Source organism: Hyperolius riggenbachi, chromosome 1 (genome assembly GCF_040937935.1).
Source record: "Hyperolius riggenbachi isolate aHypRig1 chromosome 1, aHypRig1.pri, whole genome shotgun sequence".
In the NCBI taxonomy this organism is placed as follows: Eukaryota; Metazoa; Chordata; class Amphibia; order Anura; family Hyperoliidae; genus Hyperolius; species Hyperolius riggenbachi.
Window position 1 is genome coordinate 309,958,501 of NC_090646.1, and position 27,413 is coordinate 309,985,913.

General features: G+C 48.3%; 1 protein-coding gene across 9 annotated transcripts in view; it reads right to left on the bottom strand.

The window, feature by feature from the left end:
- The window catches only part of ADGRL3 (adhesion G protein-coupled receptor L3), a 2,975,920-nt gene that overhangs the window by 1,212,500 nt on the left and 1,736,007 nt on the right, over window positions 1-27,413 (bottom strand). For all 9 annotated transcript variants that reach the window (XM_068233819.1, XM_068233821.1, XM_068233820.1 and 6 more), the window contains one exon: window positions 2,409-2,617. In XM_068233819.1, the coding sequence (XP_068089920.1) occupies window positions 2,409-2,617 (209 nt within the window). The remainder of the gene's footprint in view (window positions 1-2,408; window positions 2,618-27,413) is intronic.

The window sequence follows — 27,413 nt, forward strand, 5'->3', positions numbered from 1 at the left end:
TTGCTGTTCATGATGGTATTCTATTCTCTCTATACTCTATAGTTATGACTCTCACCTACGCTGATCATTGTATTGTAACTAGAACTGCATTATTTTTGGGGATTGTTTTTGTTCTGTTTTCTTTGCTCTATTAAGAGCTGTTTGTTGGAAATCAATAAATATTCTCTTTAAAAAAAAAGTATAACACAGTAATGACACATGCGTAATCTGGCTAAGTGTGAATTCCCAGGTCCACCTGGTTCTAACACACTGTGGGATCTGACTATGGTCTGAGTGCTTACACGTATGTATTCGCAATGGCAGACAACCTGAGACTGACCGGCGAGATCAATATATAGTGCAGCGCTCCTCAGCGCCACCCAGCGCCACTCAGCCAATGACAGTCTGCGCTGGGATCAGCTGACCAACCTGATCAGCTGATCCCTCTCCTCCTGGCATAAAGGTCCTGCCTCCCAGCGCGATCTGTGTGCACTAGAAGGCTCAGACAAACCAGACGCACGCTGCCATGCGGAAACCGCCAGTCTGAACGCGGAGACAGCCACCGCCGCCAGACCGCGCAGCGGCATCTCCGCAATCCTTATTAGTAAATTAGTAAATTTATTGATATCTACCTGATGCCCCATGTTATGAGTTAACCTTCATATGTTAGAGATAGTTCCCATCTACTTACTGTCCTTGATTAAATCCATGTACTTGAAAACAGCCTAGATGTAGAGGCATTATATAGTAGTATTCCACATGACAGGGGTATGCAAGTGGTCCAGAGGCTTTTGAATAAGATGGGGATTTAACACAGGGAACTCAATACATTTATTGTGGATTTCCTATTTTTCTTGTTGACCCATAACGTATTTGTTTTTGGAGGGGCCCATTACCTCCAGGTGCAGGGAGCGGCGATAGGAACGACTTGTGCCCCATAGTACGCTAACCTGTACCTGGGGGTTGGGAGGAGGAAATCTTTGCAGAGGACGGATATGACTTTATGCACCTGATCTCCACATGGCATAGATAGATTCATAGATGATGTGTTTTTTTTTATGGGAAGGTTCAGAACAGGAACTTCATGATTTTGTTGGATGGCTTAATATCAATGAATGGAATTTAAAGTTCACCTATACCTATAATCGAACTGAACTAGAATTCCTGGACCTGAAGATTCTTAAACAGGGGGATGGCACCCCATCCACAACCCTATACCGTAAGCCCACAGCCACTTATTCTATTCTTAGGGAAGATAGGGCACACCCCATCAACACCATTAAAAGTATTCCTTATTCCTAATATTTGAGGATAAGAAGAAATTGTACAGATATGACCAGTTTCCAGGTAGAGGCAAAACAGCTTCAGATTAAACTCCTCCAAAGAGGATATTCTAAAAAAAAGCCTGAAGAGGGCATATAATAGAGCCATGGCACAGGACAGAAAGGTACTTTTACATGGGAAAAAGGAGAGAGACAAAAATAAGAAGAATAGACATAATGGTGAGGACTTCTCTTTATCTATGATAACAACGTACTGTGGGGAACATCAGATTATCAAGCAGGCTCTTAACAAATTTTGGCCAATTTTGAGACAGGATAAAATTTTGGGTAAGATGGTGCCAAAACACCCACAAATAGTGTTTAGAAGTTCGAGAACGATAGGTACCCAGATAACAAATAGCCATTACCAAGGAAGTTCACGTGGAGAACCGTGTAAGACCAGAGGTACATATGGTTATGGGGGATGCCCATATTGCCAATATATCTATAGGGGACAGAGTGTTGAACTTAAAGCCATAGAGACTACCATCAAACTCAGGCATTATGCAAACTGTAGTACCACAGCAGTAATCTATATAGCTGTATGCAAATGTAATGCTTTTTACATTGGGAAGACAAAAAGGAAGTTTAGAGAAAGGATGTATGAGCATCTATATGACACCGGGAAGAAAGGTGAAAAATCAGCCATAGCCAAACATCTTATAGAGACTCATGGAGGAAATAAAAAATATATTAAATTTGCAGTGTTAGATAGGGTTCACCCGAACATTAGAGGAGGGGATATAGACAAAAAACTCTATCAGATGGAGGCAAGATGGATATGGAAATTTGCGACAGAGGAAAAACCTGGTCTCAATGATGTTGTGACATATAAAATGTTCTTGTAAATTTGGTGACCTCATTATGTTACTTGCCTGGGAGCACGAGTGAGTATGGGACAGAGCATATACTATAGCTGCAACCCAGCTTAGATTATGGAGTGTGTGTGTGTGTGTGTGGGGGTGGGGGATTGTAAAAAGTCCTAGGTATGGTCAATTGTTATTTTTTGGTCTGTGCTCAAGTGTACGTTAATGTATTTATAATTGGCACATTTTCTTGATTCCGTATAAAATGAAATATGTTTTGAAAAATAAAATATTCACTTACCTCTATGTGTTTAACAGTAAACATCACTGGATCAGTTAAATAGATTTTGGTACTTGATTCTTTATAGACTGCAGCAGTAATAACAGGAGAATTTACAACAATTGTGTGATTTGTAGTCAAAGCCTTAGTTCCTAATTTAATGCTGGCATTCTCTGTGGATAGGTAACGGCCCAGATTATTATACAAGACAAATGCGACTCTAATTTCACCTGTAATACACAAAGCAAAAAAAATCTTGTCAGCTTATCAGTTTTAAAGTGTACCTGAACTAACTAAAAAAGAAAGAAAAACTAGATACAGATACCTTTGGATAGACTTGGCTTCCCTGGTCATCTTATGCCCCTCCATTCATGCACTGTGATCCTCTGAATTATACTGTCAAATATGGTGCTCGCAGCCATGCTCCCATGTGCGACCACAAGCTCAAAGAATGGCCTGCAGCCATGTAGCAGCACAAAGCTGCTTGTGCATGGCTTTTTCTTCCATGCAGGAGAGGCTTTGTGCTACTGTGCAGGCACCAACCCTACTAGCTCCTGCGCAGTGCATTACTTGTACACAGAGGTGAGTACAGCCGCAAAGTCGAAGAGGGTCCCAGATGGCAACAAAACGTGGAGGAGGGTCAGAGAAGCCTCTGGAACATCCAGAGGTTTCCCTCTACCAACGTAAGTTTTTTTTTTTAGCTTTAGATTCAAGTCAATTGAAGTATTTAATTTCATCATAAAAAACTGTAAGCTGTAAAATACATGTGTATGCACACCTATACAGTGTGATAAGAAGTGGGCACAGGAATAATCCATTTATAAAGAGAACCATTTTGTTGAGATCAGATATGCTCATGCATTAGTCATTGGGCCCTGATATATGTACAAGAAAATATTAGAAGTAAGAATAATGACTCGGAGCGAAACCTTTTCATTTGAATAATCATTGATGTCTTAAAATTCAAGAGGTTATCTTTATAAATTAGACTGTGCTGCAGAGTGACTATCTCACTCCAGCCCTTACCCCTAATCACAAATAGATCTGCTGTGACCCAAGTGGAGTCATTTAAATTCCTTGCGTCCATAATCTCTAACAGCCTAAAATAGGAAAACAACACTGTTGCTTAGTGATGAATAAACACGTTTGCCAGCAAACAGTTCCTGGCAAATGATTGTTGCTCCTGTTCGCATTTCATGCAAACTTTATCCCAAATCACCCCTGCCCTATACTTTCCCATGGTGCAATTTTTTTGATCCTTCACCACCAGAGGCATATCTACAGATGTACAGGCATGGCTAATGCCCTGGGCGCCGCCTCCTTCCAGCTACTAGGGGGGCGCAGTTCCCTCTTCCTCCTCCCTGTCCTGTGAATCAATGCTTTGCTTCTGCCCTCCGCTCACGCTGTGTAAATAAAGTGGGCTGCGGGCATGGACATTATAGCTTCCCTCCCCTTCCCTTCAGCTGTTTCAGCGACGGTAGTACCTCAGGTCCTGCAGTCATCACCTCTGCCTGAGCACGAAAGATCAGTGATGGCTGCTCAGGGCTTCTAGGCTGTGGAATGCTGCAGCTCCGTGTCTGCTCTCTCCCTCCCTCTTAAGCTGCTGGGGACAGTAACATTCCAGCAGTCGTTTCCCCACCACAAGAACACAGAAAGTCAGTGACAGGCAGATCAGAATCTCTCCCCCTCCATAGCTGCTCTACAATCACCTGGCTCTTTCTTCCTGCTTCTCTGAACAGACCCAGCCGTGGATTACAGAGTGGCTGCAGGAAGGGGAGAGATGCAGATCTGCTGGTCACTGACTGAACCTCTGTGCTACACATGGTGGGGCAATGAGTGCTGAAATACTGTGAGTACCCACCCCACCCCAGCCAGATTCTGTCATCCATCCACCTCAGCCAGATTCTGTCATCCATCCATTCACCTCAGCCAGATTCTGTCATCCATCCATCCATCTACCCCAGCCAGATTCTGTCATCCATCCATCCATCCACCCCAGCCAGATTTTGTCATCCATCCATCCATCCATCCATCCATCTACCCCAGCCAGATTCTGTCATCCATTCATCCATCCATCCACCCCAGCCAGATTCTGCCATCCATCCATCTACCCCAGCCAGATTCTGCCATCCATCCATCCACCCCAGCCAGATTCTGCCACCCATCCATCTACCCCAGCCAGATTCTGCCATCCATCCACCCCAGCCAGATTCTGCCATCCATCCATCCACCCCAGCCAGATTCTGCCATCCATCCATCTACCCCAGCCAGATTCTGTCATCCATCCATCCACCCCAGCCAGATTCTGCCACCCATCCATCTACCCCAGCCAGATTCTGCCATCCATCCACCCCAGCCAGATTCTGCCATCCATCCACCCCAGCCAGATTCTGCCATCCATCCACCCCAGCCAGATTCTGCCATCCATCCACCCCAGCCAGATTCTGCCATCCATCCATCCCTCCACCCCAGCCAGATTCTGCCATCCATCCATCTACCCCAGCCAGATTCTGTCATCCATCCATCCATCCATCCACCCCAGCCAGATTCTGTCATCCATCCATCCATCCATCCACCCCAGCCAGATTCTGCCATCCATCCATCTACCCCAGCCAGATTCTGCCATCCATCCATCCATCCATCCACCCCAGCCAGATTCTGCCACCCATCCATCCACCCCAGCCAGATTCTGCCACCCATCCATCTACCCCAGCCAGATTCTGCCATCCATCCACCCCAGCCAGATTCTGCCATCCATCCACCCCAGCCAGATTCTACCATCCATCCACCCCAGCCAGATTCTGCAATCCATCCATCCATCCATCCATCCATCCACCCCAGCCAGATTCTGCCATCCATCCATCCCTCCACCCCAGCCAGATTCTGCCATCCATCCATCTACCCCAGCCACATTCTGTCATCCATCCATCCATCCATCCACCCCAGCCAGATTCTGCAATCCATCCATCCATCCATCCATCCATCCATCCATCCATCCACCCCAGCCAGATTCTGCCATCCATCCATCCCTCCACCCCAGCCAGATTCTGCCATCCATCCATCTACCCCAGCCACATTCTGTCATCCATCCATCCATCCATCCATCCACCCCAGCCAGATTCTGTCATCCATTCATCCATCCATCCACCCCAGCCAGATTCTGCCATCCATCCATCTACCTCAGCCAGATTCTGCAATCCATCCATCCACCCCAGCCAGATTCTGCCATCCATCCATCCCTCCACCCCAGCCAGATTCTGCCATCCATCCATCTACCCCAGCCAGATTCTGTCATCCATCCATCCATCCATCCATCCACCCCAGCCAGATTCTGTCATCCATTCATCCATCCATCCACCCCAGCCAGATTCTGCCATCCATCCATCTACCCCAGCCAGATTCTGCCATCCATCCATCCATCCACCCCACCCAGATTCTGCCATCCATCCATCTTCCCCAGCCAGATTCTGTCATCCATCCATCCACCCCAGCCAGATTCTGTCATCCATCCATCCATCCATCCATCCATCCATCCACCCCAGCCAGATTCTGCCACCCATCCATCTACCCCAGCCAGATTCTGCCATCCATCCACCCCAGCCAGATTCTGCCATCCATCCACCCCAGCCAGATTTTGCAATCCATCCATCCACCCCAGTCAGATTCTGCCATCCATCCATCCCTCCACCCCAGCCTGATTCTGCCATCCATCCATCTACCCCAGCCAGATTCTGCCATCCATCCATCTACCCCAGCCAGATTCTGCCATCCATCCATCCATCCATCCATCCATCCACCCCAGCCAGATTCTGCCATCCATCCACCCCAGACAGATTCTGCATCCATCTACCTCAGCCAGATTCTGCCATCCATCCATCCATCCATCCATCCATCCACCCCAGCCAGATTCTGCCATCCATCCACCCCCGCCAGATTCTGCCATCCATCCATCCCATTCCCAGCCAGATTCTGCCATCCATCCACCCCAGCCAGATTCTGTCATCCATCCACCCAGCCAGGTTCTGCCATCCACCCCAGCATACAGCCAGATGCTGCCATCACCCAAAACCCACCCATGCAGCCAGATGCTGCCATCACCCAAAACCCACCCATGCAGCCATATGCTGCTACCTCACCAACCCCAGCAAGCAGCCAGATGCTGACACCACCCCAGCCAGATTCTGCCAGCAAGCAGCCAGATGCTGCCACCCGCCACAGCCAGATACTGCCACCCACCCACCCCAGCAAGCAGCCAGATGCTGCCACCTACCCACCCCAGCAAGCAGCCGGATGCTGCCCCCACCCACCTCAGCATGCAGCCAGACTATTTATTGGCATTTGAGGCACATGGCTACTTAAATCTAAAATATAGGGGACCATGGCTACTCAATGTATGCTACAGGGACACTTTAAACTAGTATTTTTTGTTGGGGGGGGGGCTGCAAATTTAGTGTTTGCCATAGGCACCATATTACTCAGATACGCCTCTGCTCACCACCTCAACCCCTCCTTCCACCACCTTCCCTTCCCCATAAAACAAACAAACCTGGCCAGCCATTTTACAGTCTGCCTGGAGTTAGGGTAGGGAGAGCTGTCTGCTACAGATAGGGACAAATAGAAATAGTCATTTTCTGTGTGATCCAGTTCTGTGTAGCTGCTTCATAGGCAGGGTCGGATTTACCATAAGGCACTGTAGGCACATGCCTACAGGTGCCTGATAATGGAAAGGCGCATCCCTCCCTACTTCCCTATGTAGAGTGCTGACGAGAGTGTAAATGAGTTCTCGGTTTTCGCATTCCACTGACAAGATCTCCCTTCAGTCAGGGGCACCTCTAGCTACTTAATACTGGGGTTGCTCTAGCTACTTAATACTCGGGGGCACCTCTAGCTATTTAATATTGAGGGTACTTCTGGCTGCTTAACCACTTGAGGACCATGCCATTTTTCAACAAATAGGCAGCTTTAAGGACTCGTTGCAGGGCTGCACAACTCAGCACAGAAGTGGGGTTTCTGTTGGTGGGATCTGATTGCTCTCACAATGTTTATTTTTATTTAACAAATATTTTTCTTATTTATTTTTAAATAAATTCAATCATTTTTTTTATTCCCGTCCCTCCCCCGTCAGCCTATCAGCGTGATCGGCTGTGATAGGCTTGAGCCTATCACAGTGGATTGCTTTTGTGCCTCTGGAGGGGACAGCCGAGTGATGCACAAAAGCCTGCTGCACACTAAATAGGTACTGTCTACAAATCTTTGTATGACTGCTTATCAGTGGCTGAGCAGATGCAGTCATTAGACCAATTGTGCAGAGAGCAGTAAGCTTTTTCTCTCCAGCCCTTAGTTGTCAGTCTCTCCAGGGGCCCTCTGTGGCTTCTTTTCCCAAAACCTGCAGCACAATGCATAGGGACTGTCTACAAATCTTTGTCTGCTGAGCAGATGCAGTCATTAGATCAATTGTACAGAGAGTAGAAAGTTTTTTTTCTCTGCACCATTAGTTGTCAGTTTCTTAGCACAGGGAAAAGAAACTTCTCTCCCATGGGCCCCCTGTGGCTTTTTCTCCTCCCAAGGGCCCGCCTGCGGCTGCATCCCTTGCATCCCCAATTGTTATGCCACTGCTTAAAGGAAATAAAGATGGAGGGGTATGCAACAATAAATGAGCTAAACACTTGATTTATGAAAATGTAAACCTTAGCTTTATTATTAAATAACTAGCTGGAGGCCCGGCGTTGCCCGGGTATGTATTTGGCTAGTGTTGGCTCTGTCCACTTTTCCTAACCCTAACACACAATTACTTAATGACCAAGTATGTGAGCTTTGCGGTCTTTGGCATCAATTATTTGCAATTAAATAAAATTAATCTGATTGGATGTGACTCCACCCCTTTTCTGAAATGTGAACCCCAATCACCCAATGGCCAACTGTACCAGGTACAGGTGATTAACAGTGCAAGAATGGCAGCAATTAAATATTCCCCTTAAAAATCAATAGGTGGATTTTGATTGGCTTTTATAGGCTCCACCCACTTTTCTGAATATTAATCCCAGTCACCCAGTGACCAACTGTGCAAAATTTGAGAACCCTACCATTAACAGTGTAAGAATGGCTGCAGTTTACATTTGCACAACAAAATTTGTATTTTTCTCCACCCACTTATTTCCTAACATTGTTCAGGTATGTATTTGGCTGGTGTTGGCTCCGCCTACTATTTCTAACCCTAACACATAATTACTCAATAACCAAGTTTGTGAGCTTTGTGGTCTTTGACATCAATAATTTGCATTGAGAATAAACAAATCTGATTGGCTGTTTGTGGCTCCACCCCTTTGTCTGAATTTTAACCCCAGTCACCCAATGACCAACTGTACCAGGTTTAAGGCTTGTGCCATTAAAAGTGCAAGAATGGTAGCAATTACATATTCCCCTTGAAAATCAATATGTGAATTTTGATTGGCTTTTGTAGGCTCCACCCACTTCTCTGAATATTAATCCCAGTCACCCAGTGGCCAATTGTGCAAAGTTTGAGAACCCTACCATTAAAAGTGTAAGAATCGCTGCAGTTTACATTTTCTCAGTGAAATTTCATTTGTCTCTGCCTACTGATGACCCGGCATTGCCCGATTATGTATTTTGCAGGTGCTGGCTGCGCCCACTTTTCCTAACCCTAACACACAATTAATCAATTACTCAATGACCAAGTTTGTGAGCTTTGCGGTCTTTGGCATCAATAACCTGCATTACAATGAAACAAATTGTATTGGCTGTTTGTGGCTCCACCCCTTTTTATAAATTTAAACCCCAGTCACCCAATGATCAACTGTACCAGGTTTGAGGCTTGTGCCATTAACAGTGCAATAATGGCAGCAATGAAATATTCCCCTAAAAAAATCAATGAGTAACTTTTTATTGCCTTTTGTAGGCTCCACCCACTTTTCTGAATATTAACCCCAGTCACCCAGTAACCAACTCTGCAAAGTTTGAGAACCCTACCATTAATAGTGTAAGAATGGCTGATGTTTACATTTTCCCAGTAAATTTTGTATTTGTCTCCGCCCACTTATGACCCGGCGTTGCCCGCTTATGTATTTGGCTGGTGTTGGTTATGCCCACTTTCCTAACCCTCACACACAATGAATCAATTACTCAATTACCAAGTTTGTGAGCTTTGCAGTGTTTGGCATCAATACTTTGCATTGGAATGAAACAAATCTAATTGGCTGTTTGTGGCTCCACCCCCTTTCTGAAATTGAACCCTAGTCACCCAATGATCAACTGTACCAGGTTTGAGGCTTGTGCCATTAACAGTGCAAGAATGGCAGCAATGTAAATATTCCCCTTGAAAATCAATAGGTTAATTTTGATTGGCTTTTATAGACTCCACCCACTTTTCTGAATATTAATCCCAGTCACCCAGTAACCAACTGTGCCAGTTTGGGAACCCTGCCATTAACAGTGTAAGAATGGCTGCTGTTTACATTTTCCAGTGAAATGTGTATTTGTCTCCGCCCCCTTTTTGGTTATGGGAATAAAAAGTATCCTATACTTCATTCCAGGTAATGTACTATGTGTGTGCCAAATTTCATTCAAATCCGTTCAGCCATTTTTGCGTGATCGAGTAACAAACATCCAAACATCCAAACATCCGAACTTTCCCATTTATTATATTAGAAGGATTAAAAAAAACACTTTCAGTGCCGCCAAGTGGGATCACTTGCGTACCACCAATCCACACATATTTTCAGTGACTTTTGCTGCATATTGTTTATTAAAAAAAGCACCTTCAGTGCCGCCAAGTGGGATCGCTTGCGTACCACCAATCCACACGTATATTCTGTGACTTTTGCTACGTATTTGTTATTAAAAAAAACACTTTCAGTGCCGCCAAGTGGGATCACTTGCGTACCACCAATCCACACGAATATTCTGTGACTTTTGCTGCATATTGTTTATTAAAAAACACTTTCAGTGCCGCCAAATGGGATCACTTGCGTACCACAAATCCACACGTATTTTCAGTGACTTTTGCTGCGTATTGTTTAATTAAAAAAAAATCATCTTTGTGACAAGTAACGACTAAGTAACGACTACTATTAAGAAATCCAGTGAAAGGGGAAGGGGCAGGGGAAGAGGTGTTTCCCCTGACGGTTCACGTACAGGCCGTGGTGGCGCACCTTAGAAAACCCCCTCAATGTCGCCCATCTGCCCCAGTCAAAAAAACAAACCTCACTAATCCACGAGAACGGGAAGATTTAATTTATTGGTTGACCTCTCAAGTGTCCAGCAGCGGGTTAAGCACCAGCCCATCCTTGTCAGGCACGAGGTCCTCTGCCAGTTATATGGAGCCAGTGGGCACAAAGGTGACACAACAAGCAGCTACAACATGCACACAACAACCAAATACAGAGTCTGAACAATTCTTATACGACATAGTGGGCTATTCGGAGGAGCTATTCACACCCGCACAAACTGCCATCTGTGAAGGGTCAATGGAACAGCCACAAATCTTGTGCCCGGATTCACAGGCAGTGGATGATGAAAATGCACCAATCACTGAAAGGCAAAGTGAGGACAAAGACACCCAAATCCCGGGGCAATGCGCGGCAAGGATTGGAATAGCAGGAGGGCTGCACAGAACATGAAGAACAGATGGGATTGAGGTGCGCAGAGGTTGTTCTGACGAGCTCTACTCCACCGCACACATATGAGCCCACCATGAGTTCCTCACAGACCTCCGCTGTGAGCAGCACTCCCAACAACAGCAACAGCCAACGCCCCACCCAAGTTATAACATCCACCCCAGCAGCCAGTGGTCAGCAGCAGCCCTCCCCGGACGAGAGCGTTGTGTTCCTCGGTCCGGTGCCAGGGCAATTATTGAGGGCTGCCGTTGAGGAGATGATGGGGCCTGATGTGGAGGAGGAGGTTGGGCTCAGGCCAGCATCCCAAGTTAATGTTGAGGACGATGAGGGGTCTGTGTCTGGGGATGTTGGGGAGACAGAGGTGGTGGGGGGTCAGGAGAAGAGTTCGATGATGATGATGATGATCGGGACCATCTGTATGTGCCTCAGACCCCGGAAAACATGTGTCGTGTGTTTAGGTACTAAAATCTCCGTTCCCACTGCCCGGGTCCACGGATGCATATAATTTTTGGGCAGTACTAGCAAACTGTGGTACTATCAGTGAGTTGCCATGGTCCTTCTGTGCTGCCGCACTGACCGTCCGCTTTGTCCTCCTAACTCAGTCGCTGCTAAAGTCTGCCTTCAGGACGGTCAGTTCGCGCAGTTCCAGCTCCAACACTGCTCGCCTGCAGAGGATGGTTATGGACTACAGATGGTGTAGCCGTGTTCAACGATCCATCAGTCCCCTTTAATTATTGGGTCTCTAAGCTAGACACCTGGCACGAACTGGCACTGTACGCAATAGAGGTGCTGGCATGCCCTGCCGCCAGCGTTATGTCCGAGCATTCTTTTAGTGCAGCCGGTGGCATCGTTACAGATAGGAGTATCCGCCTCTCCACAGCAAATGCAGACCGTCTGACACTAATAAAAATGAATAAATCGTGGATTGGAACCAACTTCGCAACACCCCCCGACCAACCACCATGAACATCTGTGCTGGGTTAGCGTTGCCGGTCCCACATAGGAATAGGACTGTGTCACCAGAGGCCCTGGTGGTCAGACCGCAAATGGCCTTCCAAACGGTGCCAGCGCACGGATCATGCGAACTCTGGTCGCAGTCAATGCGCAGGAACCGTTGGGACAAACTGCAGACAAACCAGAAGGGAGCCTGTGAGGTACGGTAATTACAAAATACACACTAATTCAGGGTATAACTGCCACCACCTCGGTTACCATGGGCCCGAGGAGCCCGCTGACTGACTAGTCCTGCGAATAAAAACGGTTAAACACACTCTATTCTGTCTAGCCAACAACAACCCGGGATCAGTTCTGTGCGTGCTGAATAGTAGGGTAGCTAGAACAACAACTGACGATAGCGTCGGTTTATTGAAAGCAATATAAATAATTAATATATACAGACAATTATTAAAATCAACAATTATTAAAACAGTAATAGCCAGTATGAAAAATAAAAGAAGGGAGAAAAAATACTTAGTTCCTGGAAAGATGTCCTTTAGTGGGAAAACTTGTAAAGTTCTTGGTTTCAATCAAAGTTCAGAGTTCAGACCAGGTGGATGCCAGCATATCCTCAAGCTGGCACAGATCAAAACAAGATGATGTTTCAGGGTGGAGGACACTGAGATTGGGTCCTCTGCCATTCTTATGCCCCTGATTCAGTAGGAGGGAGTGAGGGCGGGGAGCCACACACCCCCTTAGAAGATGAGATGAGCCCTCCCCTTGTCCTGGGGACCAGAAATCATATCTAACCATACATGGGCTCTATCTCACAGATAGGTACAGGTCAGGGCAGATTTATTAACATTTTCAGGTCTGTCTCGATTTACCCAGCGCCCTGATACCAGACATGAGGGGTGGGACCCCTGTGGTATCATCAGGGCACTTTCAAACTGCCTAACTGGCAGTCTTTACCTCAGAATGTTCTGAAACTTCCTCAGAACCAGCACCAGGACTCATGCTACACTTCCCCCACGTTTGGCGAAGCTGCCATCTCAGGAACCCCAGAAATATGACAGATCTGGGAAGTTATGGATTATGCTATGAGACTCAGGTTATTCAGGATGTGTGCTAGCTGCTAGCAGCTGGCTTCCCTTTGATCCTTACCAGGGAGCAAGGTGTCAAGACCTCCCGAGTATTCGTAGCCTGTCTGGCTGAACCTAGACCTCCTTATCACTCTTTGGTTAATTAACATCTACATGAGATCAGCTAGGTGTCACCTGGTTCCCAGAACAGAAAAGGGAATTCATGCCTCCATGTTAATTCTGCCTTCCACAGGGAATATGTCCAAGCTAATTAACACCTCCCCCCAGGCTTTTACAGAGATTCTCTCAGCTAAGAAAAGACTGTAGATCCTCTTACACAATCAACCCAGATTCTATTGATCTGAAGCGCAATCGATGCAGAGAATCGAGTGCGATCGCTTTTTCTTCACGGGCGGTTCCAGGACACGTCTGCGGCCCCGCAACTGTCCGTGACAGACTGCTTTTCAGGAATATCTCCTTTGTATAATATTTATCAATGCATGGCGGCAAAATGCATTGGTTTAAAGTGAGCCTGAGGTGAGAATGAGATGGAGGTTGCCATATTTATTTCCTTTTAAACTATACCAGTTACCTGGCAGCCATAATGATGTATTTGGATGCAGTGGTGTATGAGTTAAACCAGAAAGAAGTATGCAGGTAATCTTGCCAGGTCGGACATTATTGCCAGAATTTGAAACACCTGATCTGCTGCATGCTTGTTCAGGGTCTATGCCTGAACGTATTAGAGGCAGAGGATCTGCAGGACAACAAGGCAACTGGTGTTGCTTAAAAGAAAATAAATATGGCAGCCTCCATGTCACTCACCTCGTGTTTCCTTTAATCATGCATTTTGTCCTCATGCAAGGCCCGGGTTGTGTCACAAAGCGTGGCCTTCTGCTCCTGTATCTCCTCTTCCATCCTGTGTGCTGCTGGGTTAGCATTGCCGGTCCCATTGGTAGGACTGCTTTTCAGGAATATCTTATTTCTAATATATTTATCAATGCATGGCGACAAAATGCATTGCTTTAAGCCTGCATTTTGTCGCCATGCCAGGCCTGGGTTGTGTCACAAAGCGTGGCCCTGCTCTCCTGTACCTCCTCTTCCATCCTGTGTGCTGGGTTAGCGTTGCCGCTCTCTTTTTAAGGAATATCTCATTCTATTATATTTATGTAACGATTGACCATGCAGATCGTGGTCGTGACAAGACCCAGACTGACAGATCCACAACTTCTGCATGGTCAACCCTTAGGTTTAAACAAAACCAGAAGATCACACTGAAATACAAACGTCTGTACAACGGGGTAGAGATGATAAATGTGTTTATTAACAAGTATGCAATGTGTACTAACACAGATCACCAAACACATACACTCTATATACAACCTACACGTGGTGCACCACAACTAATTGAACCTATTAGTCTATCTATACAGAATATATACAAAACATACAATGATGCATATCACACACTATTTACAGGAGCATATAACCAAATCAGCATACCAGAGAATAGTCAGACAGGCAGTAATCAAACCAGGCAATCAGAATGAATGAGAAGTACCAAGACAGAAGGCAAGAGAATAGTCGGACAAGCAAGGGTCAATATACCAGGAGTTCAAAATACAGGAGTGATGGCCAGAGTCACAAAACTGCAGGGAACCAAACAAAATGATGTAGCAATGTGCTGCTAGGAAGTACGGCCTTAAAGAGTAACTGTTAGGCATGAATTTAAAAATAGTTTTGTATATCCCTCTTTAATAAAGCCTACAAAGATGCTAAAAAGGCACTGGCACATTGAAAAAACATTCACACTTTTACATTAACTGATTTATAAATCCTCTTGCCCCCAGCTCCTAATTCGTACGCAGAGCCGCAAGAGAAGTAGCAGTGAATGCTGGGCGGCTTTTTTTTTTCCTTTACTGTTCCCTGTGCCTCCCCTTTATTTCATATTCCTCTCCTGTATGCAGTAGTGCAGCCCGATTGGCTGCTTCCTCTGCCCCTCACGTTTTCCCCAGCCACGCCTCTTCTCCTCTCTGATTGACAATACAGAGAAGTCACTGTCAGCGACGTCATCTGTAGTTGCCGGAGGAGTGAATATGAGGCTGTTTGCAGCGGCGACCAGAAGACAGGAGAGAGAAGACAGGAGATAGTGGAGAACGGATCCAGACCCGGAGGAGGGAAGACCCTATGCGGACGGATGGAAGACTAATCCAACCGGAGGGGAACTTGCCGAGGCTGCTGACAGAGAAGAGCGACGTGTGGTAATGTATTTTTTTTTATTACACGCACCAACGCTGCGCATCTCTACATACAAATGAGGGCAGACCTGTACCTACACTGGGGAAAGACCTATATGGGGGGGGGGGGGGGGGCGGACCTATAACTACACTGGGAAAGACCTATATGGGGGCAGACCTATACCTACACTGGGGGAAAACCTATATTGGGGGCAGACCTATACCTACACTGGGGGAAGACCTATATTGGGGGAAGACCTATATCTACACTGGGGGAAGACCTATACCTACACTGGGGGAAGACATATACAGGGGCAGACCTATACCTACACTGGGGGAAGATCTATATGGGGGGGCGGACCTATACCTACACTGGGGGAAGACCTATACCTACACTGGGGGAAGACCTATATCAGGGGCAGACCTATACTTACACTGGGGGAAGACCTATATCGGGGGGCAGACCTATACCTACACTGGGGGAAGACCTATACAGGGGCAGACCTATACCTACACTGTGGGAAGACCTATATAAGGGGCAGACCTATACCTACACTGGGGGAAGACCTATATTGGGGGAAGACCTATACCTACACTGGGGGAAGACCTATATCGGGGGCAGACCTATACCTACACTGGGGAAGACCTATACCTACACTGGGGGAAGACATATACAGGGGCAGACCTATACCTACACTGGGGGAAGATCTATATGGGGGGGGCGGACCTATACCTACACTGGGGGAAGACCTATACCTACACTGGGGGAAGACCTATATCAGGGGCAGACCTATACTTACACTGGGGGAAGACCTATATCGGGGGGCAGACCTATACCTACACTGGGGGAAGACCTATACAGGGGCAGACCTATACCTACACTGTGGGAAGACCTATATAAGGGGCAGACCTATACCTACACTGGGGGAAGACCTATATTGGGGGAAGACCTATACCTACACTGGGGGAAGACCTATATTGGGGGCAGACCTATACCTACACTGGGGAAGACCTATACCTACACTGGGGGAAGACATATACAGGGGCAGACCTATACCTACACTGGGGGAAGACCTATATGGGGGGGGCGGACCTATACCTACACTGGGGGAAGACCTATACCTACACTGGGGGAAGACCTATATCAGGGGCAAACCTATACCTACACTGGGGGAAGACCTATATATCGGGGGGCAGACCTATACCTACACTGGGGGAAGACCTATATCGGGGGGCAGACCTATACCTACACTGGGGGAAGACCTATATCGGGGGGCAGACCTATACCTACACTGGGGGAAGACCTATACAGGGGCAGACCTATACCTACACTGTGGGAAGACCTATATAAGGGGCAGACCTATACCTACACTGGGGGAAGACCTGTACTGGGGGCAGACAAATACCTATACTGGGGTCAGATATATACCTGTACTGGGTGAGGAACTATACTAGGCGCTGAGCTATAGCTAAACTGGGGGCAGATCTATACAAAGGGCAGACGCATACCCACGCCGGGGGCAGACCTATACCTATACTGGGGAAGACATACCTACATGGGGGGGGGGAGAAGACCTATACCGGGGGCAGACCTCTACCAGGTGCATACCTATACTGGGGGAAGACCTATACCTACACTGGGGGCAGACGTGCACCTATGCTGGGGCAGAAACATACCTATACTGGGGGCAAAACTATAACTATACTTGGGCAGAAGCATACCTATAGTGGGGGTAGACATATACCTATGCTGGTTGCAGATGCGCCCCTATATACCGGGGACAGAACCATACCTATACTGGGGGTATATGTATACCTATACTGGGGGCAGAACTATACCTATACTGGGGGTAGATGTATAGGTCTGCCCCCAGTATAGGCATACATCTGCCCCCAGTATAGGCATACATCTGCCCCCAGTATAGGCATACATATGCCCCCAGTATAAGCATACATCTGCCCCCAGTATAAGCATACATCTTCCCCCAGTATAGGTGTAGGTGTGCCCCCGGTATAGGTCTGCATCTGCCCCTAGTATAGAGCTTCAACCAGTACAGTTATATATCTGCCCCCAGTATCGTTATAGATATAGGTATGCCCCATTAGCTTGCAGAGATGTGCAGTGGTGGTGCCTGTAATAAAAAAAAAATACATTATCACACGTCGCTCTTTTCCTTCTTCCTCTTTCAGCAGCCTCAGCAAGCAATGCGATGGGGTTCCCCTCTGCCGGTCTTCCGTCTGTCCACATGGGGTCTTCCCTCCTCCGGGTCTGGGATCCGCGCTCCGGCATCTGCCAACGATCTCCACCGTCCTTCTGGTCATCAACGCAAGCAGCCTCCTGTGCACTCCGCCGGCAACTACAGATGACGTCGGTGACGTCTCTGTATTGCCAATCAGAGAGGAGACGAGGCGTGGCTGCCTCTCCTCTCCTTTCATAGGACAGTACATGCAGCCTCCTGCCTCTCCTCCCCTCTCCATAGTACAGGACAGTACATGCAGTCACCTGCCTCTCCATAGGACAGGACAGTACATGCACCGTCCTGCCTCTCCTTCCCTCAGGACAGTGCATGCAGCCTCCTGCCTCTCTTCCCTTCTCCATAGGACAGTACATGCAAACTCCTGCCTCTCCCCTCTCCATAGGACAGTACATGCAGCCTCCTGCCCCTCCTCCCCTCTCCATAGGACAGTATATGCAGCCTCCTGCCTCTCCCCCTCTCCATAGGACAGTACATGCACCCTCCTGCCTCTCCCCCTCTCTATAGGACAGTACATTCAGCCTCCGACCTCTCCCCCTCTCTATAGGACAGTACATGCACCCTCCTGCCTCTCCTCCCCTCTCCATAGGACAGTACATGCACCCTCCTGCCTCTCCTCCCATCTCCATAGCACAGTACATGCACCCTTCTGCCTCGCCCCCTCTCCATAAGACAGTACATGCACCCTCCTGCCTCTCCATAGGACAGTTCATGCACCCTCCTGCTTCTCCTCCCCTCTCCATAGGACAGTACATGCACCCTCCTGCCTCTCCTCCCCTCTCCATAGGACAGTACATGCACCCTCCTGCCTCTCCTCCACTCTTCATAGGACAGTATATGCACCCTCCTGCCTCTCCTCCCCTCTCCATAGCACTGTATATGCACCCTCCTGCCTCTCCCCCTCTCCATAGGACAGTACATGCACCCTCCTGCCTCTCCTCCCCTCTCCATAGCACAGTACATGCAGCCTCCTACCCCTCCTCCCCTCTCCATAGGACAGTATATGCAGCCTCCTGCCTCTCCCCCTCTCCATAGAACAGTACATGCACCCTCCTGCCTCTCCCCCTCTCTACAGGACAGTACATGCACCCTCCTGCCTCACCTCTCCATAGGACAGTACATGCACCCTCCTGCTTCTCCTCCCTTCTCCATAGGACAGTACATGCACCCTCCTGCCTCTCCTCCCCTCTCCATAGGACAGTACATGCACCCTCCTGCCTCTCCTCCCCTCTCCATAGGACAGTACATGCAGCCTCCTGCCTCTCCTCACCTCTCCATAGCACAGTATATGCAGTCGCCTGCCTCTCCTTCCCTCTCCATAGGACAGTACATGCAGCCTCCTGCCTCTCCCCCTCTCCATAGGACAGTACATGCACCCTCCTGCCTCTCTTCCCCTCTCCATAGGACAGTATATGCACCCTCCTGCCTCTCCTCCCCTCTCCATAGCACAGTACATGCACCCTCCTGCCTCTCCCCCTCTCCATAGTACAGTACATGCACCCTCCTGCCTCTCCTCCCCTCTCCATAGCACAGTACATGCAGCCTCCTGCCCCTCCTTCCCTCTCCATAGGACAGTATATGCAGCCTCCTGCCTCTCCCCCTCTTCATAGAACAATACATGCACCCTCCTGCCTCTCCCCCTCTCTATAGGACAGTACATGCACCCTCCTGCCTCACCTCTCCATAGGACAATACATGCACCCTCCTGCTTCTCCTCCCCTCTCCATAGGACAGTACATGCACCCTCCTGCTTCTCCTCCCCTCTCCATAGGACAGTACATGCACCCTTCTGCCTCTCCTCCCCTCTCCTTAGGACAGTACATGCAGCCTCCTGCCTCTCCCCCTCTCTATAGGACAGTACATGCACCCTCCTGCCTCTCCTCCCCTCTCCATAGGACAGTACATGCACCCTCCTGCCTCTCCTCCCCTCTTCATAGGACAGTATATGCACCCTCCTGCCTCTCCTCCCCTCTCCATAGCACAGTACATGCACCCTTCTGCCTCTCCCCCTCTCCATAAGACAGTACATGCACCCTCCTGCCTCTCCATAGGACAGTACATGCACCCTCCTGCTTCTCCTCCCCTCTCCATAGGACAGTACATGCACCCTCCTGCCTCTCCTCCCCTCTCCATAGCACTGTACATGCACCCTCCTGCCTCTCCCCCTCTCCATAGGACAGTACATGCACCCTCCTGCCTCCCCTCTCCATAGCACAGTACATGTAGCCTCCTACCCCTCCTCCCCTCTCCATAGGACAGTATATGCAGCCTCCTGCCTCTCCCCCTCTCCATAGAACAGTACATGCACCCTCCTGCCTCTCCCCCTCTCTACAGGACAGTACATGCACCCTCCTGCCTCACCTCTCCATAGGACAGTACATGCACCCTCCTGCTTCTCCTCCCTTCTCCATAGGACAGTACATGCACCCTCCTGCCTCTCCTCCCCTCTCCATAGGACAGTACATGCACCCTCCTGCCTCTCCTCCCCTCTCCATAGGACAGTACATGCACCCTCCTGCCTCTCCTCCCCTCTTCATAGGACAGTATATGCACCCTCCTGCCTCTCCTCCCCTCTCCATAGCACAGTACATGCACCCTTCTGCCTCTCCCCCTCTCCCTAAGACAGTACATGCACCCTCCTGCCTCTCCATAGGACAGTACATGCACCCTCCTGCTTCTCCTCCCCTCTCCATAGGACAGTACATGCACCCTCCTGCCTCTCCTCCCCTCTCCATAGCACTGTACATGCACCCTCCTGCCTCTCCCCCTCTCCATAGGACAGTACATGCACCCTCCTGCCTCCCCTCTCCATAGCACAGTACATGTAGCCTCCTACCCCTCCTCCCCTCTCCATAGGACAGTATATGCAGCCTCCTGCCTCTCCCCCTCTCCATAGAACAGTACATGCACCCTCCTGCCTCTCCCCCTCTCTACAGGACAGTACATGCACCCTCCTGCCTCACCTCTCCATAGGACAGTACATGCACCCTCCTGCTTCTCCTCCCTTCTCCATAGGACAGTACATGCACCCTCCTGCCTCTCCTCCCATCTCCATAGGACAGTACATGCACCCTCCTGCCTCTCCTCCCCTTTCCATAGGACAGTACATGCAGCCTCCTGCCTCTCCTCACCTCTCCATAGCACAGTATATGCAGTCGCCTGCCTCTCCTTCCCTCTCCATAGGACAGTACATGCAGCCTCCTGCCTCTCCCCCTCTCCATAGGACAGTACATGCACCCTCCTGCCTCTCCCCCTCTCCATAGGACAGTATATGCACCCTCCTGCCTCTCCTCCCCTCTCCATAGCACAGTACATGCACCCTCCTGCCTCTCCTCCCCTCTCCATAGCACAGTACATGCAGCCTCCTGCCCCTCCTTCCCTCTCCATAGGACAGTACATGCACCCTCCTGCCTCTCCCCCTCTCTATAGGACAGTACATGCACCCTCCTGCCTCACCTCTCCATAGGACAGTACATGCACCCTCCTGCTTCTCCTCCCCTCTCCATAGGACAGTACATGCACCCTTCTGCCTCTCCTCCCCTCTCCATAGGACAGTACATGCACCCTCCTGCCTCTCCTCACCTCTCCATAGCACAGTATATGCAGTCGCCTGCCTCTCCTTCCCTCTCCTTAGGACAGTACATGCAGCCTCCTGCCTCTCCCCCTCTCCATAGGACAGTACATGCACCCTCCTGCATCTCTTCCCCTCTCCATAGGACAGTACATGCAGCCTCCTGCCTCTCTTCCCCTCTCCATAGGACAGTACATGCAGCCTCCTGCCTCTCTTCCCCTCTCCATAGGACAGTACATGCAGCCTCCTGCCTCTCCTCCCCTCTCCATAGGACTGTACATGCAGCCACCTGCCTCTCCTCCCCTCTCCATAGGACAGTACATGCAAACTCCTGCCTCTCCTCTCTCCATAGGACAATACATGCACCCCCCTGCCTCTCTTCCCCTCTCCATAGGACAGTACATGCAGCCTCCTGCCTCTCTTCCCCTCTCCATAGGACAGTACATACAGCCTCCTGCCTCTCCTCCGCTTGACATAGGACAGTATATGGCTAGGTACACACCATACATTTGTCTGGCAGATTTACCTGCTAGTTCGATTATTTTCAATGTGTTCCATCTGAACTAAAATAAAGTTTTTCAAAGCAATTTTTCTGATGAAATTGTGTTCACTTCTATGAAAAACAAACGGCAAAACCATTGAAAATCAGAACATGTTGGTAATAATCAATCTGGCTGACAAATCTGCCTAATGCTGGACATACACGGCATGTTTATGCGCCGGAATTGAGCCGCTGGCTCGATGCTGGCGCATCCCCACTCGTCCGCGCGGATCGATTCCCGCTCGTCCCCGTGGGCACTTCCTTACCAGCAATTCGTTTTCTGCATTGTCCGCCCACGGGGATCAAGCATGGTATCGACCCGCTGTGGTGATCGGACAGGTTGAATATTATCAATCGAGCCATCAGCGGCTCGATTGATAATATAAAATGCGCCGTGTATGCCCAGCATAAGAATTGTGTGGTGTGTAGCTACTAGCTAGCATTTAGAATGCATGGAAGGAAGCTCTCTGCTGGAGGCTGGCGCAATTATAGTGGTTGATATAGGAGCTATTTTACACAGATACGCCCATGACAAACTGCAACAATATAAGTGTGCAGAGGAGTTGTGACATGACATGTTTGGTCTGTCTATCATTAGCCAGTAACTGATCATGCTGTCACACACCTCTAAAGAGGATTCAGTGTGCATGAAAAGTAACGTGTAACGAAGGATGAAACCAAGTGCAGTTTTTAGGTTATGTCACTGCTGCAAAATCGTACATGCAGACAGGATTTCAGTAAGTTGGGAAATCACTCATCCTCTTTAGCAGTTTTTGACATCCTGTCCTGAGACATAAACAAGCTCCACAGAGTCGCACATTGATGATGTATGAGAAGCCATACCTTGGTGGGAGAGTCTGAGGCCTGGGAAAAGGGAGTGCTAATGCATACTAAATCAGAAGGAGGAGGGCAAACAGTAAGGGAGGATATGACATCACGCTTCACACACAGTCATCCTAAAATGGAACCTCCAAGGAATAGAAATCTCTTTATTTACTATATATAACTCGCTGCAAAGCAAAACATGGACAGTGCAATGCATATGTTATGTAAGTACAGCAAGTATTTATCTACTTATATATGTGTTTTTTGTTCCGGAGACACTATGCCTAACAGCTCCTCTTTAAAGAGTAACTGTCAGGCTGCAAAAGCGAATTTAAACCTCTATTCTCCTGTGTTAAACAGTTTAGAAGGAAGCCAAAAAGGCAATACTGAAGTTAAAAATCTCTCTTACTTTTGATGTGTGCTGAACAGCAAGGCTGTTAGACCCAAGCTCTTAAGAGGCCGAGAGGCCGCATACCATACTGCAAAGCATTCTGGGGCTGCTTCTTCCCACCTTGGGTCCTCCCCTCTGCTGCTAGTGAGAAGTTACAGGCTCATGTTACAACAGCGTGTAACACAGTCCAGCTCACAGCACTGAAAAATCTCCGGGCAGAGTATACTGCATGAGTCCGCTATTGTTCCTAGCCACATGGCTAATTAATATTCACTGCACAGTAGTGTTGTCCATTAGGATCTTTTTTGTGAGTCGAATCATCAGGAAGCAGGGAGGACATGACAACACAATTGGCTTCATAGGAGACAGACAAACATGGAACCTGCCATGAGCTGTCAGGAGCATCATTCTCTGCAAATACTATATAAAAATTCTGTGAAATCCAAACGTGGACAGTGAAATGCATATGTAATGTAAGTACAGCCAATCTTTAGCTACTGATATATGTGTTTTTTTTCTCTGAGACCCTTTACCTAACAGCTCCTCTTTAAGTAGCAGCACATTGATCAGGTGATCTTTCAGGAAGTTCCTATAGTTGCATCTGCTGGTGATCCGGGGAACTGCAAAGTTGTCAGCAACACGGGAGACACCTGCTGGCTGATCGTGGAAGTCCCCGGTGGCCCCGTCATTCGCAAATTTATTTATGCATAGATTGGAGAAACGCATGTTTATTGGGAATGCAAAATATGTTAAATGTATTCAATGCTATTTGAGATTTGTGGATGACATATTGATTGTGTGGAAAGGGCCTGATGAGTTATTGAAAGAAATGGTTAATGAAGCAAATGTAGCACATCCTACAATAAAATTTACTCTTGAGTTTTCCACTGAGTTGATACATTATCTGGATGTTGCGATCTCGATTTCCCCAGATGGGTTATGTACGGATTTGTACACGAAACCGACTGATCGCAATAACCTGTTGAGAACAGATAGTTTTCACAATAAGGCAGTGGTTAGGGGCATTCCGAAAGGACAGTACTTAAGGGCAAGGAGGATTGCCTCCACTGAGCAGGGATACAAAAAGGCCGCTGATAGGATCACACTTAAATTTGAGGAAAAGGGATATCAGATCCAGGAGTTGGAGAAAGTGGAGAAAGAGGTGGCTCAAAAATCTAGAGAATCCTTGCTCAGTGGGAGTGGTGAGAGGAGAGGTACCCATACTAACCAGATCCCATTTGTCCAGACCTATTGTAAGCAGTCAAGTATGGTCAAAGGGGTGGTGAAGAAGTATTGGTCTATACGTCAACATGTCCCCGTGTTTGGTGAATTATTTGAAGAGCCACCTCTGTTCTCCTATCGGAGAGGTAAAACCATCAGGGATAGAGTGAGTAGGGTAGATTTGTCAGCCAAAACTAGAGAGGCTAAAAATATGACAAAAAGAAGAGGGACCTTTCCTTGTATGGAATGTAACTGCTGTGGTTCAATAATTAAAGGTACTTATGTCGAGCATCCGCATACTGGGAGTAAAATTGAGATAAGGTCAATGTACAGTTGTAAAAGTGAATTTGTGGTGTATGCCCTTAAATGTCCCTGTGGGATGTTATATGTGGGTGAAACCACCAGACCAGTGAAAGTGAGAATACAGGAACACAGAGGATGCATTTGTGGCTTTAAACCGGGTGTGAAGGCCTGCGACACCCCAGTGGCCAGACATTTTTTTGATCGTGGACATGGGGTGTCGCAACTTCGCTGGCTGGTGCTGGATCACGTCCCACCTCTCCATAGAGGGGGAGATAGAGAAAAGATCTTATTACAGAAGGAGGCAAGGTGGATGCGTAGAGTAGATACTATTTCCCCTAAGGGGATGAATGAGAGGTTTAGCCTTAAATGCTTCCTATAGTAAAATGTGATAAACTTATGTATACGTTATTTCTCTCCCCCTTTTTCTCAGATCCTGATGGGAGATTGCTCCATCGGACACTCTGGGGATATCGGTTGGAGGGTGGTAAGAGAAAGGAAAAAGAGATAAAAGGACACTGTTTACTATAATGTGGTTGTATTTACTGATTAGGTAGTTACCTATGAAATTTAGTGTACGTGATATGTAGTCAGGTTCAATGGGTAGACGTCTATGTAGTGCCCTGTATTTTCCCGAAGGGGTATTTGAAAATAAGATTGTCACTTAAGGGTTAATGATCAGTTAGGATGGTCAGCTGATTAAGGAAGAGGTGGGGCAATGAAGGGTGTGGTTATTGGGTTATCTATTTAAACACTGTGAACCATTGTAAGCATGTAAACCTGATGAAGGGGATGTCCTCGAATCATGTCGTGTAACTGCTAAATGATTCGATAAAACGCAAGTTTGGAAGCCAGTTGAGTGCCGTCTCCTTATTGATGAAAATTGTGCTGTGTGTGGAGTGGTGACCCACTGGAGAATTGAGCACCGGCGACCCAGGCAGAGCCAGGCCTGTGGAGGAGGTTACCCAGGGGAACAGACTTTTCAATATACCAGGAGTTTAAAATACAGGAGTGATGGCCAGAGTAACAACACTGCAGGGAACCAAACAAAATGATCTAGCAATGTGCTGCTAGGAAGTCCGGCCTTAAGTAGCAGCACATTGATCAGGTGATCTTTCAGGAAGTTCCTATAGTTTCATCTGCTGGCGATCCGGGGAACTGCAAAGTTCTCAGCAACACGGGAGACACCTGCTGGCTGATCGTGGAAGTCCACAGCACAGTTCATCAGAAAAGCCACCAGCAGGATAACAGAGACACCGATCATAACAGTACCCCCCTCTTTAGGAGCGGACTCCGAACGCTCCACATGATCTCCAGAGTTACCCCCACCTGGGTCCCAATAGAGGAGCCGAGATTGGGTGGGCAGGGAGGGAGAAAATTAAAAAAACATTATTAAATCTGGATGGACCACAGGAGTCTTTGGAGGCTGGACCCAAAAATGCTGGAGAGCCTGGACATTATGTGACTGGAAAGAGTCACACAGAAACACAGATTGGGAAGCAGAAACATCAGCAGCCTGGAGACCATCAGGATCCGAAGGAGCAGGAACAGACTGGAACCCATCAGGATCAAGAAGAGTAGGAGCAGACTTGGCATCTACAGGAACAGTAGCATTGGATTGGATAACCTCAGGAGCAGCAGAAGACTGGAGATCAGCAGGAACACCGGACTTGGAGGCAGCAACTGGAACAGCGGACTTGGAGGCAGCAACTGGAACAGCGGACTTGGAGACAGCAACTGGAACAGCGGACTTGGAGGCAGCAACTGGAACAGTGGACTTGGAGGCAGCAACTGGAACAGCGGACTTGGAGGCAGCAACTGGAACAGCGGACTTGGAGGCAGCAACTGAAACAGCGGACTTGGAGGCAGCAACTGAAACAGCGGACTTGGAGGCAGCAACTGAAACAGCGGACTTGGAGGCAGCAACTGGAAAAGCAGACTTGGAGGCAGCAACTGGAAAAGCAGACTTGGAGGCAGCAACTGGAAGAGCAGACTTGGAGGCAGCAACTGGAACAGCAGACTGGATACCCTCAGAAGCAGCAGTAGACTGGACACCCTCAGAAGCAGCAGCAGAAGTCTGTGACATCTGGGCAGCACACTGGAAGACTTCAGGTAGTGCTGCAGGCAGATTAGCAATAGACTGAATAGTTTCAGACAGGGTGGCAGCAGGTTGGACAGTTTCTGACAGGGTGGCATCAGACTGGATAATTTCAGACAGGATGGCAACAGGCTGAACAGGTCCAGACAGGGTGGCAACAGGCTGGATACTCTCAGACAGGGTGGCAACAGGCAGTTTAGTTTCAAACAGGGTGGCATCAGGCTGGATAGTTTTAGACAGGGTGGCAACAGGCTGGATGATTTCAGACAGGGTGGAAACAGGCTGGATAGTCTTAGGCAGAATGGCATCAGGCTGGATCATTTCAGGGAGCTGGTTCAAAGGCTGAGCACCAGGCTGAACCGTTGGCTGATACTCCGATACATATATGTGTGAGGAGAAGAGAAGTGAAAGAGTGGCACTCCCTACGCTGTGAGCTTATGCATATGAGCGAAATAGAAAGCAATAAATTCTCACCATACCATCTGTGGTCGCCTCTGTCTTTTGCTGGGACGTGTGCTCGTCGGATTTTGAATGAAGAAAGCACAAGGTCAATTTTCTATCAGCAGGAAAAGAAAGATAAGCTCCGGGCACCTTCTGTCCAGTGCTATTTATTGCAAATAATGACAGACATCCATCTGGATACCACAACCCACAAATACCTCATTCCGGTGGTTTTCAAAGGTGATGGTGCGGTGGAGGTGAGGGAGCCAGGGCACTAAGTGGGACCGGCGATGGCCGTTTCGCATCTATCCAGACGCTTTGTCACGCTGAGTACCACTCTATTGGGCGCTCCGCAAACATCCGGCTTATCACGGGGGTAAACCCCGCCCCTTCCGGGTGCTGCGTTCGCTTAAGTGATTGGAGGGAGAGGATGGAAGAGGCCAAGGGGGCGTGTGCATCAAGCTAGAACTGCAGTCCCCATAGTGCTGTGCATGC